The sequence below is a fragment of the Apis florea genome, unplaced genomic scaffold (assembly GCF_048593485.1).
Source record: "Apis florea isolate Af1SG1 unplaced genomic scaffold, ASM4859348v1 contig_2272_pilon, whole genome shotgun sequence".
NCBI lineage: Eukaryota > Metazoa > Arthropoda > Insecta > Hymenoptera > Apidae > Apis > Apis florea.
Window position 1 is genome coordinate 652,170 of NW_028256549.1, and position 16,549 is coordinate 668,718.

Genomic DNA, 16,549 nt, shown 5'->3' on the forward strand with positions numbered 1-16,549 from the left:
TACTTAATCCCACATTGTTAAAATCATTGTGGATTTTAATTACGATTTTCTGCCGTGCACGCCTAGTGGCAAGATTACCTATTATGGTGTATGATAATTTTTGAATTATTTAAACGAGTTATTTTCGACTCCATTCCGCCCTACATACAAATTTATAACGTTATATTTTCGTTATGCATTGCCATTAAGAATATTCTACAACCATGTCTATATATAATGTAAAGCTATTTATGATACAACTCTTCGGAATACTTGTTATTTGAAATTTGTTATGCAAAAACCTATTTCATCAACGAAAGACCTATATAGATCTATAAAGACTGTAATAAGAGATATAACGTTCAAAGTTTTGAAGGGAAGCATTTTAAGGAGAAATTTTTATACATTTTCATACTTTATATCTTAACGATATAAATATAAATTGCCATAAAGATACGTTTACGAATAAAGTTATGAACGATGATCATGATGAATCGTTTTTTTAACGAAACGTAACAATATCGTTGTACAAGTTGTCTCTTTAAAATTGTCAAGTTTTCGTAGAAATCGACAAGAGTTTTAAATGATTTGTCTTATGCAAAAATTCTTAATATCTCAACATCTAATTTTGTAAAAAAATTATTAATTATGTTACGTGTTGGAAAAGATTATATCATACAGTTTGAACAGGAAAATCCTCTTTACCAGACGGTTAATGAAACCTTCATTTGTCATCGTTACATCGCGTATTTCCTTCCTTTTAACTTCTCAGATCGGAAGAAAAAAGGAAAGGAAAGGAAAGAAAAATAAGAGGACGCGATAAAAAATGTAATTCTCTGATTTCTTAGTTTACCTCTATAAAAACACGAAAATTGTATAAATTGCAATTATTTTCGAGTAGTGTATCCAAGGAGAAAGGGTTTAATAAAGCTCGAACAGCTCGATCAACAACAGAAAGTTGGTCGACAAATAAAAGAAGACTAACTTCGACTTACAGTTCCAGTTTAATCTGGTTTCTTTAACGCAACACGATTCCAAGATACGATCTAGCAAATGAAAGGAGCAACGTTAAGGTCGTTGTTTAATCCTGACGTGACATGAAACTCGTCGTTTTCACGAATAAGAATAAAATAATAGGTTCGATAAAATTACGATATAAACAACAAGAAGGTGAAAATTTCATCGATCATGAAGTATAACTTGTGTTTCGATCGATCAATTTCGAAAGGACGTGTTAAAAAGAGGGGGAGGGGGACGATAAGCAAATAAGCGAGCGAGCGAACGAGCGAGCGAGCAGTCAAACAAACAAACAAACAAATAAACAAATGAACGAACAAGAATGCAAACAAACGGGCAAACGAATAAAAATCCAAAGCTCGTGGTTGTTATTGCGATTCACAACGACGTAATATCGTCGACAAAAGCGATATATCTAGTACTCTCTGTCAATACACGGCGTTAGTTTATCGTAGGCTGCTTTATTGCGATGTGATTGTGTGCTCGACTGCCATATGGTTCGGGCCTCGAGAGGAGATGGGCGAATTTCGTCGCGCGCAACCACCTTGCTCGCGAAAAAGCACAGACGATAAGCTCGCGACGACGTGACGACGCTCGAAAACGTGTTTTGCGTGACGTAAAAATATTCGTGGGCACATTATCAGTCGAACGAAGTGGATAATAACTGGCGAAAAATGTTCGCGTGATGACGCAGGGTGAAACGTGTTTATAGGTTAAGTTGGAAACCTAACCAATAATAATAAATGTCGAAGACACGCGATCAATGAACGCCGATAAATCGAAAGCGAAGTGATGCATATTATCCGGAATGAATATGGAATTAACAGAAATGGGAAGTTTGCTATTGCGCAAACTTGATAAGCTTATAACCTGGGTCAGTATACTAATCTTCTCTGCGTGGATCTGTACGTGTACCATTTTAAACTTACTTATTTTAAACGCTTGGCCAATGGCCGATTATATTACGCGAATACGTAAACCTTTATGCAGGAAGCTGAAACCGTATGATACACTCGAAACAGCCAGCGCTGCCTGCGTTCGTTTGATTTATAGCCATTGGGTCATTGTTATCGAATCATTCCAGTAACCAACGCGTGCGATCGCTCGTTTCACGCGGCGATATTTTTATCGTACATCATTTTTCCCTTGTCAAAGATGCGTGAACGCGTAAACCAGCGTGATTACACGTGTAACGAAAATTTTCCTAACCAAAGAATGAGAGAGAAATTGGCCGATACCGGGATGAAGAGAAAATCTATAAAATAATTGGCGATACGTTTATCCGAATACCCGAATAATGATTTATGGATCGTAGGAATTATAGATAACCGATATTATGCTGTTAATTACTTATTTATCTTGTTATCGTTCGACGAAATTCGTTTCATTTCAATTTCACGAGTATAATCGATGGTATTTCTAACCTTCACTTATGGCTTCCGATCTCTTCCGCAATGGGCTATGTACATACGTGTATCATCTATAATTTGTTATCCTCTATTATTCTATGATCCCGTTTATACTGTATTTATTTGTATAGCGTCGTTCGCATAGATATCGCATGATTACGAGATAAAGTTTTCCTCCGGATTGGTTGACTTTAGCTTTCTCTCGACTCTATTTTAACGTTTGGAAAACCAAATGACGTGCTTGATATTGGAGAGCTTCGAGCGAAAAACAATGCAGCGAGCTCGATGCTCATTTATAGCGGTATCGTAAAATATTAATAAAAGTGGTTGAAAAGATAATCGAAGCCAAATTTTGGTCAACGCTTTATGTCTGGTAATAATGTTGTGCATGGTAATTCGAATATCTATTTTCCGAACATAATTATCGCGTTTAAGCGGTCAATAATTGAAATAGGTCAAACATTATTGTTTCTATTTTTTGATTCATTACTTCTTACTCTACTGCTGTTATTATTATTGGTTTCATTATTGCAATGCCGATAAATTCAATTGCATACTAAATTTATTTAAAATTATTTATTACGAAGAATAATAAACTAGCGATCAATGAGCGAATAAAAAATTCATATTAAATCAAGTATTTATATTAAAAATATATCTGATATAAATATGTATAATCTAATATATGTATCTAATGTATAAATCTATAAAAAATAGATGTATATGAAATATAAAAAAAATTGTATCGAATAGAATCTATTAAGATTTTTAATCCAAGATTTTAATCTGAATTAGAAAACTAAAAAGAAAACTAATCAAATATAAAAACTACTTTTTGAATGCGTGAGTATTATAGATCAAATGTAGAAGGAAAGGAAATAGTGGGAGAAGGATAGACATAGAGTAAAAATGTTGAAATCAGCGCCATCTCTAGAGTGCCGCAAATGAAACTCGATACACAAGGACAGAAAATAATAAGAAAAGGATAGAAATAGAATAAGAATTGACCAATAACGCCATCTTTTGAATACTGGAGGTACCTCTTCAAAGATTCATCTTTCTAAAAATTCTTAAGAGATAGCGCTAACCTTAAATTCTTACTCTATCTTATCCTGGTTTTAAAAAGATATCATCAATACTCAAGAGATAGCACTATTAGTCAATTCTTATCCTTGATTTAAGTTTCGTTTGTGGCACTCTGTAGATGACGCTGATTTCAATATTTTTACCTTATCTCTGTCTTTCTCTCACTATTTTTTATCCTTATCTATATTTGCTTGGTTTCATTGTATCTTCATCTGTGATCAAGCGTCGCTCGAAGTGAACGTATTAATGTATTGATAACAATGTACATATATATTTTGATGAGCCATCTTTCGTAAAAAACTTACATCGCTATGCAATCATCGATAAACAATTGATTGAATATTTTGACAACAATAAAGAAACTAAAAACCATACATTAAGATTATGACAATTCACAATTTATACATATTTTCCAAAAATGGAACATTGCTATATTATGCAGAATGGAACAGATTGAATAAATCTGGGATCACAAAAGCAGAGGTATGTACGAATGGATATCAAAATTATTATTTTAAAAATTATTAAATATATACTATATATGATTCTTCTAACCTTTTCAAACTACAATCTAAAAACTTATAAAAATCATTTGTTCCATTATTCTTTAAATTAAATTTATTGAAAAAGAAATTTATTATTATGCTATTGTATTTATTATTAGTATATTATTGTATCATTAACAATATTAATGTAGTGCATGTTTTGTACAAATTTAGGAAGCAAAATTAATGTATGGAATGTTATTTTCCATAAAGTCGTTTGTAAGTAAAATTTCGCCATTAGATCCAAAAGAAGGATTTTTATATTATAAAACTAGTAAATATACGTTACATTATTTTGAAACTCCATCTGGATTAAAATTTGTATTAAATACTGATAATGTTACACAAAATGCTAGAGAATTATTACAGCAATTGTATAGGGAGGTGAGTACAATAAATAATTTTATTATTACGAAATATATTCAGAGATACATAGAAAAAAAAAAGTCAATTTTTTTACAGGTTTATTTAGAATATGTTGTAAAAAATCCTTTGTGTCAATTAAATGAACCTATTCAAAGTGAATTGTTTAAATTAAAAGTTGATGAATTATTTAAAAAATCTCCCTTGTTCTTAAGTAGATCAATATAGAGATCTAAGTTTATTAGAGATGTTTATTGCTTTCATATATAAATATAATATATTTCGATATAAAAATGGTTGATTACTTATTTATTCAAATTTAATTTCATAATACAATCAATTGTTATTAAATATTGAATATTAAAAATATGAAAAACTAAAACAAAAATTATGTATAATAAAAATATTTTTATAATTTTAGTAAATATTAACTTACAATATTTCTTCTTCGTCGTATTTAAAAATTTACATTTATCATAAAACAAATAATTGTTTACAATACATTTTTGTAATACATACTACTGATTTTTATATAAAATGTACAATGATTAAAAAAATTTGAAAAAAATTAATATTTATAATTTTTTTAAGATATTTTTATTAATACGTTAAAATTGCACTGTTCAACGAGAGAGCTAAATATACTTTATAAATATGTATTTAAATCATTATTTGAAATACGTAAAAATATTAGTAAAAATGCAAACATTTTAAAAATGTTTCTATGTTAAATTTACTGATTTTTATATATATATATATATATATATATATATATATATATATATATATATATATATAAAACCGAAATATAAACTGAAACATATTTCGTACCATGCACTAGTAAATCTAGAGCATATATGGTTCATTATATAGTTTATTAATTAAAACACATATCTATTATTTATATATAAAGATCATATGGCAGCTTAATGTCATATTTCACAATTTTTGAATCCATATTTCTATCTCTTTTTTTTTTCGTATAACTCTCGTTCGTAGATATGACATTAGCTTATTCAAACATTAGCAAAGTTATTATTTACGAACAAGAAATATAAATATATATATATATATATACGTGTATATATATATATATATATATATATATATATATATAGATAATAATTTTACACAGTTATGTACACGTATTTAAGTTCTTAAGAACTTGAAATAAAAAGTGAAATAAAACGTAAAATTATTAAAATATGATTACAATGTTTCTTACTATGATTGTTAGTCATTTTTCATTAGCATTACAATATGAATATATCGGCAAGAAAATCAAATCAAAGTTTTTGATATGCCTAACAAAGCACCTGAAATTAGTATATATAAATCACTGGTGTTAATAATAAATAAATATAAATTTAAGATAATAAACTACTATACCTTTTTTATAATATTTCTTAATTTCTTCTCCTAAAACATTGTAACATTCTCTGTCAAGACATGTTCATTGCCTTCAGATACATAAATTATTTTATATTTTCACCAAGAGATAACATTTAGAAAATGTTCATGTACAAAGGTTTTTACGATACTTGTACAGCTGGAAATATGATCGAAATGGAGAAATGTATCATACAAAGAAAATAATAATTGTTGTTCGACATAAAATGCAACCGTAAAGCTTTATAACTTTTTCTTGTTACATACAGTTATTTTATACGTATATGTCATATCGCATGAAAATTTTAATTCTGTTGCAGAGCTTTATCGTAGAAAAATTTTAAAGGATTCGATACTTCTATTTATGAATATTGCGTTTTGAGTACGAGAACAAAATTTTTCGCGTATAATAATATTCGCCTATGCCCAAAAGACAAACGTTGACATAGAAGAAAAATCTGTATTAAATTAATTTGTAACTTTTTTGTAACAAATTTGAGGCCTGTGAGTATATATATAGCTATACACACATACGTACATGACATATATTTATACGCACGCATTTCTAAAATATGAACGCACATATTACTTACTTCGATGTACTTTGCCATGCAAAGATAGATTTCATTTGTTCCCTCTATTGCATTCATAACATGTATACATGGTGTGCATAAATATAGTAAATTCGGCATTATTCCACGCACGCAGTGTACATTTAAATACATATATACACACATATGTGAATACGCATCTATCTACGTATTTCGTATTTAAAGGACGCACATATTACATAAATGCTCAGTCTTTTTTCTTTTAAGAGCGTAAATCTTCTTCTACATTATTTATACTACATCCTTTGTCGGAAGATGTCAAGAAACGTGCACCGTTGTTCTGTACCATGACAGGAAATGGTTCTTCTATCACCGATAATCGCTTTTCCCGATCTGTAGAAGTTGTAGAATTATAAAAGAAAACATTTCTCAAAGCGGCGACGTTAACCCGTTCCCATGATACGTTATCTTCCGTCAAAGAGTCAGCCTTCGATTCGCCATTAGAACTTTTGCTAAAAGTAAATAAATATTATAATTAATAATCGTAAAATTAATCGTCAAATTTTCTAATTTCAATCAATTAAATTCTTTCGTACTTTGTACTCTTTTGAGCATTTGTGTCTTGTTCTATCTCTTTGTTACGTTTACGTCTTCCAGAAGTTCGATTATTCACTCCACACGTGCTAATAATTCCTTCTTGATCCGCTTCGATGAAACTAACATGATCATCGAATCGGACACGTTCAGAACCTTCGTCTTCTCCACAAACGGTCCAATTACTGGAATCACTACATTGGCGATCTAACGTTGGCTTACGTCGAGCACGTTTTGCTAAACCAGGTGCTACTTCTTCGAGAGAACTCAAAGATGTAGCTTGACCTGCCGAGTCCATATGACCTCCTGCAATAGAGCTTGTTCCTTGTTCTCCTTCGGTACTTCTGCCACCGCTAATTGAACTTCCATCCATCTAAACAATAAATACGTTTAAATTTTCATGATGATAAAAAGATTAATTTTTTTCTATTGCAAATAAAAATTCAAATACTTTAAAATTTAGAACAGAGCCTGCTAAAGCTCTCGTGGAAGCTGCGCCATCATCCAATGCAATAGATGCGTTTACAGATTTCTCTGATAAACTGGTTGCGGCAGACGCTGTTTCACTACACAAACTGAAGCGTTGAGTAGATGTCACATCTGCTTGAACTTCCAATCTAATTTTAGATATAAATATATACACGTTTTTAATAATTGCAAATTATATAAATGAAAAATATATATATATATATATATTTTTTACCTTTGACCTCCTGGAAGAACACTAGAAGCTATACTTCCTGCAAGGCTAGTACCAGCAACGGCTACATTACTGGCACTCTCACGATCGTTTTCACGACCTAATTTTTCCAAATGACTACCACTGCCTAATGAAAGTGAAGCTTCTCCTATCGAAGGATTACCGCCACGATGACTCGCAACATCAATCGATGCTGCATCTACGATAATAAGAATTATGTTTTTTTTTTCTTTCTTTTTATTTAATCTAACATTTAAGATCAATTTGAATTATATATTTACCACCACCATTGCGAACACTCAGAGAACCCATAAGTTCATTTTCGTCATCGAAATCAAATCTTACACCTGTACCATTCGTTGAAACACCACAACCTCCACTTCGACAAAGAGAAACGGGGACTACACCATAAACGTAAAATAATAAAATTGGTACGCCAATACCTACGGCCAATCCAGCTAATATGGGCGAAACTAAAACCTGAAATGATGATTCTAAATTAGGAACAATATTTTTATTAATCTTACAAAAATTCAAATTTTAAATTAGAAATTTATAATTATTCAATCAAAGATAATAATGAAGTAAGTAAATATTATATATATTGAAACGTGAAACAATTAATAATAAAAATATTGCAAATTTTATAACTACGAGCCATCGTAGTTTCATGTTGCAGGACGTACAGTGAAATTAAAAACTATATTTTTCTTTAAAATTAATTCTTTTTAGAAGGAAAAACTAGTAGTAATTAAGGAAATTTTTTACGTATTTAATATATTCAGTTGAATTATTTAAAATATGTAATATCTTAATTACTTCGACTTAGCATTTTTTTTTTTTTTAAATAATTGCACGCGTATCAATTTGAAAATGCGACAACTTCTGGAACAGTCTTCAATGTGTCCAAAAAAAGAAACGAAAGCAGCAAAATAAAAATATCAAGCAAAATCGAAGGGAGAGGTTGGCGGTTGAAATAAATATATCTCGGCCAGCCGTGTAACTTGTCATGATGAGCTGAAAGATTACTGGCACACGGCGATCCGTTTTCTAGATTTTCATCGAGCGTGGAAAGGAACGTGAGACAGCAAAACAGGAGACAGAGAAAGTGCATGGTGAGCAAAAGGTGCGGGAGGTGCGGAAGGAAGGATATTGATCGACGGTAGGAGTGCGCGCATGGGAAATCCTCTCTCTGTCCCACCCTGCGGCCTGCATCCACCTAGGTGGCTGACGATGGAACGTGCATCGTGTCAGTCGGTACTTTAAGATCCACACTACGCTACGATCATAAACGGTCCGACGAATAGAACGTTGGGGAAGTCGGTTGGTGCTCTGCGCCAAGGGTGTGTCGTGCTGTGGACACTGTGAGCCCCGATGAGAAAACGTCGAACTACGCCGGCCCGAACGTTCCGGTCGGCGTAACAGGAAGTAGAAGGGACACGCGACGAATCCATTCGTTTATTAGTGATTTCATCAAGTCTTCCCATACTTACACACGACAAGCTCAGATGTGAACAGTCAAATAGGCGGACGTTCTGCATGTATATCGTTCATAGGAGTGTATATGTCGTTTATTGGCATTGATTGGGGACAATAGACACGCAAAACGTCACAAGCACGATACACATACACTTTCTTTCTCTCTCTCTCTCATCTGTTTTTTTTCCCTGTTTTCTTTCAACACGGCCATCATTGATAGTTGTTAACCGTCATTAATACTAATAGAATAAACAAAGGAAAAAGAAAAAAAAAAGGAAGAGGAAAAGAGACAGACAGACAGAGAGAGAGAAAGAGAGAAAGAGAGAGAGCGAGACAGAAGAAACGAAACTATGGCGAATTGGGATTGGGAAGACACCGATTGGGATTGGGAAGATACAGAAGAATCTTCCTGCGGAGAGGAGCAGAATCAGATAGAATTTAACAAGGAGTGGCTCGGTGGTGTCCTAAAGGAATTTCACAAAGAACCGGTTAGTTTTTCGGTATATAAACTATGATTTACAGCTAACAGTTGTCTGTAAGAATTTTTTTTTTACATCAATTTAAACAGCCTAAATAAATGCTTTATTAGCAATGCAACCCATTTAAAAAAATGTGACGTATCAAGTATTCTTGAATTGCTTGCAAATTAACCCGTCATATACACAGGTCACAATAAGCGAATGTAACGTAAGTCCCGGCTGTACGAGTAATGAAAGCGCGCTCAGTGATATTATGCGTCTTAAAATCAAGTATATGTTGAACGACACGAATACTACGCAAGATTTGTCCGTAATCGTGAAAGAGCTTCCAAGAGATCCGATAAATCGTTTCTTTGTTATCGAAGGCCAATTCGATCTTCGGGAAATTAAATTTTATACACAGGTAAGCAATTAATTAATATAGCAGTGCTCGTTTTAGCATCCGACAAGATAGTACCGAATTCAAATGTTCATCTAAATAAGTAATTTGCGAATTCAATTTAAGCGAAAAAGAAGATGGGTGTGAATCAATGTTAAATTTTTTTCAACAATTTCTCATTTGACATATTTGAAGTTTCGAAATTCCATTTCCAAGAATTAATAGGGACTAGGATGCTAAAGGAGGCACTATATATGTTATTGTGTTGTTATATCAATATTCAATTATTCTATCTAATAAATAATAATTTGTATTTTGTTTATATTAGGTCATGCCCGACCTGAAAGAATTTCAAAAGAAACAACTAGCATCTCAAGAAAATAAATCGGATACCGAAATTCTTCTGTCAGTTCCAGTATGCTACTTTGCAGATTATACACCAGCTGATGAATCAGGCGATAAACCCACAAAACCAGAATCAATTTTGGTATTACAAGATCTTCGTGATTCTGATTTTCGAAATATTAAATTTCGTGAAGGAATGACATACGATCAAACTAAAATTGCATTAGAAGCTATAGCACGTATACATGCACACTCATTGGCAATGAAAGTTGTAGAAGGAGAGCCTCTGTCCGAACGTTATCCATTTCTCTTCCAAACAGCAAAAGCAACAAATTCGTATCAACAATTGGTTGAACGTGGTTTACCGCAACTTGCCAAATTTTTAAAAAGTACACCAGGATTGGAAGCGATACTTGAGGCCTTAGTTATTCTAAGACCTAGAACTAAACATATAATATCTGCACTTCTTGCACCAGAAGGCCCGCTAGCGTTGATCACGCATACAGACTTTTGGTGTAATAATTTACTTTTCAAGGAAGGACCCTCTGGTTTCGAATGTTGTATCCTAGATTGGCAAATGGTTACTTATAGTAGACCAACTAACGACATTGCTCTGTTATTAGTGAGTTCATTGCCAACCGAACTACGTCGAAAGCATACGGAAACTTTCCTTGATATTTATTGGGATGCACTAACTGGCACGTGTTTTCGTCTTGGTGTCGACATTCCCAAAGATTTAGGCTATACAAGAGAAAATTTAAATAAGGATTATAGACGATCGCAACTTCTCGCTCTCCTATTATGTATTGGATCCGTAGATGTTGCTCTAGGAGATGCAGATACTGAACAACGCTTGATCGATGTTTTAAAAGACCTTCATAATGAAGGTGTACTTACAGACGAGACTATAATTGCCAATAGCGAAAATGATTCTTAGTCAGCGTTATTACCGCCCATGATAGTGCTGCAGCAAATTAATATTTCTATGCGAAATGTAAATCGAAAAAAAAAAAAAAATTATGGAACTGATCGTTCAACAACTCGATCCGTCTGTTACTAACGTTATAATTACGAATAACGTGATTCATTTCAAGCGAAAAAAGCTTGTGTGTTGATAATTATGTAATTGTGGAATCGGTCACGTTAAAATTCATTGACGTGGTGAAAATAGAATTGATGTTAGATTCTTATGTTTGGAAACATTTCAATATTGGATTGTTCTTGCGATATATACACCTACAATTTAGTAAGAAAATTAAGTAAACAAAATATCACACACATATAATAAACATTATATGAAATTTTAAAAATACAAACGACTCAAAATGTAAAAGAATTGCTAACAATACGTGCCATAAAAAATAATTTAAGTCGAGAATAATATTCTTCTTCTTAAATTAGTTAAATATAACACTTATTTAATTTAAAGTTCCAAGTTTTTTAACGAAATTTCTTCCCGCAAACTAAACTAAAACGGCTATACGACCGATGTTTTGTTACTTGTAATTCATATACGCAATAATTATATTATTCCATTTCTTTGTACAAACTATATAAATAAATAATACTTTGATGTTGTCATGAACTTGAATGACTGAATGAATGATTTTCATGATTCCTAAATGATTCCATTATTAATATCTTTAAAATCATATTAATACTACTTTAAAATATTATTCATCTAACATATATGACAATATATAATTTATAGAAAAATATTCACTTCAAAATTAATAAATTTTATATAAATATGAACAAAAAAAAATTTTAACTTACAGATGCAGTTACTCCTCCAACAATAAAAGCATTCCTCTTATGTTTGTTATCTTTTTCATATCTTGTATATAGTTCTTTTCCTACCCATACTGGAATACCTGTAATTAAATATATATATATATATATATATATATATATATATATATATATACATACGTGCACGCGTGCGCGCGCACACACACACGCACGCATATATATATATATATATATATATATACATGCATATATACACGTGTGCGCATAATTTTTTTCAAAAACAAAATAGTTCAAACAAATTTTTTTCTTAAAGATATTATTATAAATAAATAATATTTGGGTTACATAAAAATTATTTATAGTTTACAAACCTATAATCATAGCAGGTACAGCTATACCAGCAGCAAGACCAATTCCAACTGGAGCTCCTACTAAAGTCCCAAGTTGCCAGAGTATTTTCTTTTTTCTAGACCATGGCTTTTTACCCCAAAAGGTACAACCAGATGGACTATAATATAAAATATATAAAATAAAAAATTATTAAAATAAGATTTTATATAATAATAAATATGTTATACCTTAAATAATGAAGATCACTGATTTCTTTCATACATAACCAACAAAATTCTGCACCACAAACAGCACAAACCATATGATTGCAACTTCCATCATCCATTTTAACAATAAGCACTTGACATCTTGGACATGGTTTGACATCATCTTCTGTAAATGTAATTTTTTTAAAAATATATTTTACGATTATTTATTTAAAATAAATAATTTTTTTTAGAATATTTATATCTTTCATATATTATATTAATTTAACAATTTTTATAAATGATACATACTATGCTGTGAATCACTTTGACTAAAACTGAGAGATGAACTGCGTTCATAATATTGAGTACGTTGAGCTCTAGCAGCATCACATGTCTGATTAGGATGCCAACGTGCTTTACAATGATAACAAAAATAAGAATCGCACCCTGGCCGCTCACAACGTAACTTCGGACATGAAGCACAACCACTAGCAATAACGGCAAAGCTACAATCTGGTGCAGGACACCATCTCGCATCAGGTTCTACAGCAAGAACTCGTCGTACCATAAAATCTTCATATTTCTCCAATTGCGTTTGGTCATTTAAAATCATTCGAATGTCTATAAAACAATAAATTCAATAAAAATAGTGATAATAAAAATTAAATTCTCTTTATTAGAAAAATATATTTACCATTTGGATGAAGTGGCTCTGAACATTCAGGACATGCTATATTAACTCTAGATTCTGAAATTTCTACTTTAAGATATTGTTGATAACAGTCATAACAACTGCGATGGTGACAAGACTGAACAACAGGAAAAAATTCCATTGGTAATTCAGCCAAACATAAAGGACACTCCATTAAACCATTTTCATTACTCTAAAATAAAACTTATTTTACAATCTAAATATCACTTCAAATTATCAATTACTTAATTTATATTTTTCTAAAGTTTCAGGTATATATTCTATAAATACCTTTCCGGCAGAAGGAAGTATAGAACCTTTGCTGGAAGCACATTGTAGATCTATGTTCTGAAATTGAAAATGGCTCGAACCATTACTTACTCTGGCTTCTCCTTTTTCAACATCAGTAATCTTCCCACCAGTTGGATCTTTTGCTAAAAAATAATTAAGATTCAAAAAAAAAAGTTATTTTATATTTATTTCAAATTAAGTATTATTTATTACTTTTTACATTCCTGTTGTTTGAACTCGGTGTCCTCACAATTCGACGACCAATAAGTGGACTCGAATATAATAATCGACGTAAAGAAAATCGTGCTAACATTCTTCGTGGTCGAGGAGCTGTACTGCTACAGCCTCCAGAACTGCTATCATTTTCTTTAAACATCCTGAGTAATATTACAAGTTACTGTCTCATTCTCTGTTTCACAAGGATAAGTCAATTCAATCTATATTAAATCATATAAAAAAAAATTCAGAATTAGAATTTTCAAATTAATTTAACGTATATATCAATATTCTATAATCTATTATATATTATATAGTAACTAAAAGTGATATATTAAATGATAAGATATGATATATGTTATTTATATATTATTATCTAATTTATATAATAATATAAACATATTAAAAATATAATTAAAAAATATAAAAAATATAATTTATAAATTATCGATTACGATAAGCGATTATTTTTTTCTATTATAAACATATGTATTATATTACATATAATTATATTGATCGCATTTAAACAAAAAAAGAAGTTCTTATGATTATTTTTTTCCAATAATATCGCAAAATTAATTTCAAAGTAAATCTTTTTTAGATTATAAATTATTTATTAGTAATAATAAACATAACGAATATATGTGTACGTATATATCCGTCATATAAAAATTCATTATAAAATATATAAAATTTTTATATATTATTATCGGACCTTAATAATTCATATAAATTTATTATTTTTTTATAAATTCACTTTATATTCGATTTTTTATATATATATTTTACTACTTACATTAAAAAAGAAATTATGTAGTTTGTCACGGCAGTTATCATCAATTACGATTTTTTTACATTTATGAAGAGTATAAATATTCAATATTTTGAAATTTTTAATATGCAACATAAAATATTGTAATATAAAAGATTATTGCTATTTATCTTTTATAAAACATAAGTCAAATATTATAATATTATATATTATATCCAGTTATTTCTCTTACCGAATTGTATAAATCCAAATATCCAAATGTTATAATATAATAACCCAATGTTATGTCTAATTCACATAACATTGAAGAAAATAATATATTGAAAATATAAATTAGTAAATCAATTCCAAAATTGTATTTATGAAACAATTACGAGGTATGAAAAACATTTAATGCAAGTTTTTATAATATTATATTTTACCTCACTTCACTCGATGTACTTGTAAGTTGATAAAATAATGATCTTTTTATAAATATAAATATAATTATAATTAATGCAAATGTCAATTTTGTAAGGGATGCAAAATAATCGCCATTTGCAATAGCTTAAATTTACATGTACATTATATAAATACATGTATATTATATATTATACGTATATGTACATACTATATATGTACATATACATATATATGTTTTATTAAAGTTGTTTTCTCATTTAAAAATATTATTAAATTTTAATTAATTAATGAATATTAAGGCAACTGAAAAAAAAGCACAAAAACACGTTTGAGTCGAGTACTGAGAAACCTTACACATAGATGACTAGCATTAATACAGGTGTGGAAAGTTCACGAGCAAATACCAATTGAAGTTAAGCTAATCAAAACGTATTATAACGTACCTGATTTCTGTTAACTGATATTTTCAAGCCTATAAAATCTTTAGTAACTAATAATAGATTCACTATTATTATAATCACCCACTATTGATAAGTTTCACTTATTTTGTTGGTTAAGAATGTTCACTTGACACAACAGCTGACGGCTTCTGACTAAACGTATCATGCACATAATTTAGATGAGAAACACAGTGAATAAAATGAAGAAATATATATACAGCGCCCCTATATGAAAATATTTATTAAAATATTGTTCAAATTATAAATTCCCTAATTTAAAAGTAATATATAATTTTTATATTAATTATTGATAATGATTTTATTTCAAATAAAATATTTAATTAAAAAAAAAAGTTAATATTTAATCATTATAAAAAAAATTTTTACAATTTTTAATTTAATATTTAGTTGAACGTATATATTTATATTAACGAAATAATTTTTATTATTTTAATAAATGTATTATTTTAATAAATTTTATAAATTTTAATTATTATATAATATATAATAATTAAATTTCATTTAGAAATAAAGAATAAAATATTATTATGTAATTTGATTTTTTAAATCAATAACCCAATATTTATATCAGATTTATATGAAATAGTTTTATAAATAATTCATTAATTTTATTTTTATATTTGTATTATTATTTGTTTGTCTATTATTGTTGATATTATATTTTAAATATAATTAAAAATTATATTCCATGAATAAAATAATTCATAATAGTTTTAAATATTTTGTAATATTTTTATGTTTTTTATAAACTTTATATTTTTGAATTTAAAAAATTTAAAAATGTATTTATTTGCAAATATTGTTTTATTTATTTGTAATTTTTATTAATTTTTAAAAATTGTAATATACATTGTAATTAAAAAACAATTTTTAACTATTTTATTTAGAAAATAAATTTTAAATAAAATATAAATATATTAAATGTAATTTTATAATAAAAAAATATTTTTATTTTTTCCACAAAAGCAAACATAGTATCATAGTAAATATGTTAACGATTAATGATTTATTTAACAATAGACATACGTAAAAGTTCATATTTATTAAGTGAATCGAATTCTCTTATTCAGAACTTTCTTTTAATTAAATTATAATTTAATATATTTTTAA

The 16,549-nt window shown here is 29.2% G+C and overlaps 3 protein-coding genes across 4 annotated transcripts; 2 read left to right on the forward strand and 1 right to left on the reverse strand.

The window, feature by feature from the left end:
* Positions 1-3,542: 3,542 nt before the first annotated feature.
* Bet5 (blocked early in transport 5) lies at positions 3,543-4,839 on the forward strand. Its single transcript, XM_003692053.4, has 3 exons — positions 3,543-3,974; positions 4,211-4,420; positions 4,499-4,839. The coding sequence occupies exons 1-3, from the start codon at positions 3,876-3,878 to the stop codon at positions 4,625-4,627; spliced, it is 438 nt and encodes a 145-aa protein (XP_003692101.1). The 5' UTR covers positions 3,543-3,875; the 3' UTR covers positions 4,628-4,839.
* Positions 4,840-6,011: 1,172 nt separating this feature from the next.
* Positions 6,012-15,573, reverse strand: LOC100864423 (E3 ubiquitin-protein ligase RNF19A). 2 transcript variants are annotated; one of them, XM_012484242.3, is made up of 13 exons: positions 15,422-15,573; positions 13,802-14,025; positions 13,589-13,731; positions 13,301-13,490; positions 12,916-13,227; positions 12,646-12,790; positions 12,439-12,575; positions 12,092-12,189; positions 7,915-8,113; positions 7,637-7,832; positions 7,385-7,550; positions 6,936-7,306; positions 6,012-6,851 (listed from the first exon to the last, which is right to left on the reverse strand). In XM_012484242.3, the coding sequence occupies exons 2-13, from the start codon at positions 13,962-13,964 to the stop codon at positions 6,602-6,604; spliced, it is 2,370 nt and encodes a 789-aa protein (XP_012339696.2). In that variant the 5' UTR covers positions 13,965-14,025; positions 15,422-15,573; the 3' UTR covers positions 6,012-6,601. The 2 variants fall into 2 exon arrangements, with proteins under 2 accessions (XP_012339696.2, XP_086773802.1); XM_086917676.1 differs by lacking the exon at positions 15,422-15,573 and adding an exon at positions 14,999-15,281.
* Positions 8,563-11,900, forward strand: LOC100864545 (putative oxidoreductase dhs-27). Its single transcript, XM_003692052.4, has 3 exons — positions 8,563-9,600; positions 9,779-9,994; positions 10,299-11,900. The coding sequence occupies exons 1-3, from the start codon at positions 9,463-9,465 to the stop codon at positions 11,250-11,252; spliced, it is 1,308 nt and encodes a 435-aa protein (XP_003692100.3). The 5' UTR covers positions 8,563-9,462; the 3' UTR covers positions 11,253-11,900.
* Positions 15,574-16,549: the final 976 nt, after the last annotated feature.

Bases quoted from the DNA above. Each gene is read 5' to 3' on its own strand.
- Bet5 (XM_003692053.4), top strand. From the start codon at position 3,876: ATGACAATTCACAATTTATACATATTTTCCAAAAATGGAACATTGCTA. The intron at 3,975-4,210 runs GTATGTACGAAT...GTACAAATTTAG, and splicing joins CTGGGATCACAAAAGCAGAG to GAAGCAAAATTAATGTATGG. The intron at 4,421-4,498 runs GTGAGTACAATA...ATTTTTTTACAG, and splicing joins TACAGCAATTGTATAGGGAG to GTTTATTTAGAATATGTTGT.
- LOC100864545 (XM_003692052.4), top strand. From the start codon at position 9,463: ATGGCGAATTGGGATTGGGAAGACACCGATTGGGATTGGGAAGATACA. The intron at 9,601-9,778 runs GTTAGTTTTTCG...TCATATACACAG, and splicing joins AGGAATTTCACAAAGAACCG to GTCACAATAAGCGAATGTAA. The intron at 9,995-10,298 runs GTAAGCAATTAA...TGTTTATATTAG, and splicing joins AAATTAAATTTTATACACAG to GTCATGCCCGACCTGAAAGA.
- LOC100864423 (XM_012484242.3), bottom strand. From the start codon at position 13,964: ATGTTTAAAGAAAATGATAGCAGTTCTGGAGGCTGTAGCAGTACAGCT. The intron at 13,228-13,300 runs GTAAATATATTT...ATTGTTTTATAG, and splicing joins AGAGCCACTTCATCCAAATG to ACATTCGAATGATTTTAAAT. The intron at 7,551-7,636 runs GTAAAAAATATA...ATCTAAAATTAG, and splicing joins GTTCTTCCAGGAGGTCAAAG to ATTGGAAGTTCAAGCAGATG.